Source organism: Gekko japonicus, unplaced genomic scaffold, assembly GCF_001447785.1.
Source record: "Gekko japonicus isolate JY-2015 unplaced genomic scaffold, Gekko_japonicus_V1.1 scaffold2374, whole genome shotgun sequence".
Lineage (NCBI taxonomy): Eukaryota > Metazoa > Chordata > Lepidosauria > Squamata > Gekkonidae > Gekko > Gekko japonicus.
The window spans coordinates 131,119-132,881 of NW_015168116.1; the positions used below are offsets into that span (position 1 = coordinate 131,119).

Sequence of the window (1,763 nt, forward strand, 5' to 3'; positions counted from 1 at the left end):
CGTGTTCGAATCCCGGCGGGGTCAGGCGGAAACCCTTTTGCCCCCCGCAGGGCTCCCCCCCCCCACGGGGCCTACGTGCTTTGTTCTCTGCACATGTGCGGAGGCCTCCTTCCCCGGAGACTGCTGAGGCGCGCCGCAGGGCGCCTCCGGCCTCCCCCCAGCCGCCGGGCGAGGGCGCTGGCTGCGGGCCCGGCTCCTGGCCTCCGGGGGTGGGGTGGGGGGGCGATGCGGGTGGCCCCTTAGCGCGCTTGGCAGCTGCCCCGCTCATTAGCCGCGCTCGGCCCGGCCCCGACAAGCGCCCCATTGAGAGCGGGCGGCGGCGGCGGCAGGAGCGAAGCCGTCCGGCCCGGGGCTTGCCAGAGAAGAGCGGCGGCGGGTCGAGCTGGAGCCGGCAGGCGGCGCCGTGGCTTAGTTGGTTAAAGCGCCTGTCTAGTAAACAGGAGATCCTGGGTTCGAATCCCAGCGGTGCCTGCAGGGTTCTTCGTTCTTCATTTTGCTTTTCATTTATGTTATTTATTGCTAAATAGTAAATTCACAAGAACAAAATGGGTTCCCCAGCTATTCCTATGATTTCATCATTGAGTGGTTCTTAGAATACAAGACCTGCTGGATGAGATCAATATCCCATCTAGTTGAGCATCCTTTTTCAAGCAAGGGTCAAACTCCAGAAACTGGCATTCAATGCTAGACTGTCTCTGACCACAGAAGCCCCACTTATCCATTACGGGTATCCACCATGATTTTGCCTTTTAAAGATATCTAACTAGTGGTCATACAGACATAGCCTGTACAATATCACTTTTTGAGATGGGATGAACAGCATTTCACTCAGTATCCAAACTGTGACCACACCACAGATCTACACAAGAGTATCACTTGTAGCCATTTTACTGATCCCTACCATAGAATTCTATCTCATTGCAGCCATGCACTGAGTCAACATTTTCAGCATGGTGTTGACCACTCACCTGTTTTGGAAAGACCTTCACAATCTGCTTTGATTATCATCCTTGAAAATAAGCTGACATTGTCTGCAAACTTGGCCCCATCACTCCTTCCAGATAATTTATGAATAAATGAATCATAGATGCTCCCCTCACTTACTCTTCTCTGCTGTAAGAATTACCAGTTTAATATTACCCTTCCTACATGTTGTTTAACCAGTTACCAATACACAAGAGTATAGCTGACATACTGCCCTCTTGAAAATCAGATTCTCCCACCCATTCCGGGAGGCCTCCCGGTTTGTCCGGGAACTCCTGATGAAACTGCCGCAACAGTTCAGGGGCCCGAATATCCCCTACTTCCACCCATTCGAGGTGCTGGGGTCCGAAATCCACCCATTCCACCAAATACAGCAATCTTCCCCGTTTAATCTTAGAGTCCAGTATCCGTGATATTTCGTAATGCTCCTCGCCCTCAATCATGATAGGAGGGGGCACCGGTTTTCACAGGACGCCAGGGACAGGAACCCGTATCCCTCTTCAGGAGGCTGAAATAAAATACAGAATGCAATTTTCTCAAATTTTTCGGCAAGTCCACCTCAACTGCAACATCGTTGATGACTCTTTTAACTTTAAAAGGCCCAATGTATTTCCAGCCCAACTTACGACTAGGTCACAACATGTTGATATTTTTGGTAGAAACATATACCGAATCCCCAGGCTGTAGAGCCTTCTCTTATTAGCCTGCGCTTTATATGCTTCTTTGGCAGCAGTCAAAGTCTTACACAGTGGTGGCCACGAGTCCCGCAATTGTTTCCA

General features: G+C 51.0%; 1 protein-coding gene and 1 non-coding gene across 2 annotated transcripts in view; one reads left to right on the forward strand and one right to left on the reverse strand.

Moving 5' to 3' along the window:
* Nucleotides 1-1,763, reverse strand: part of NAT16 (N-acetyltransferase 16 (GCN5-related, putative)) — a 37,846-nt gene that overhangs the window by 26,896 nt on the left and 9,187 nt on the right. Inside the window, exon 5 of the mRNA XM_015414861.1 lies at nt 76-429. Coding sequence (XP_015270347.1) covers nt 76-429 — 354 coding nt within the window. The remainder of the gene's footprint in view (nt 1-75; nt 430-1,763) is intronic.
* On the forward strand, nt 398-471 carry TRNAT-AGU. The gene has a single exon. It is a non-coding gene; the product is annotated as a tRNA-Thr (tRNA).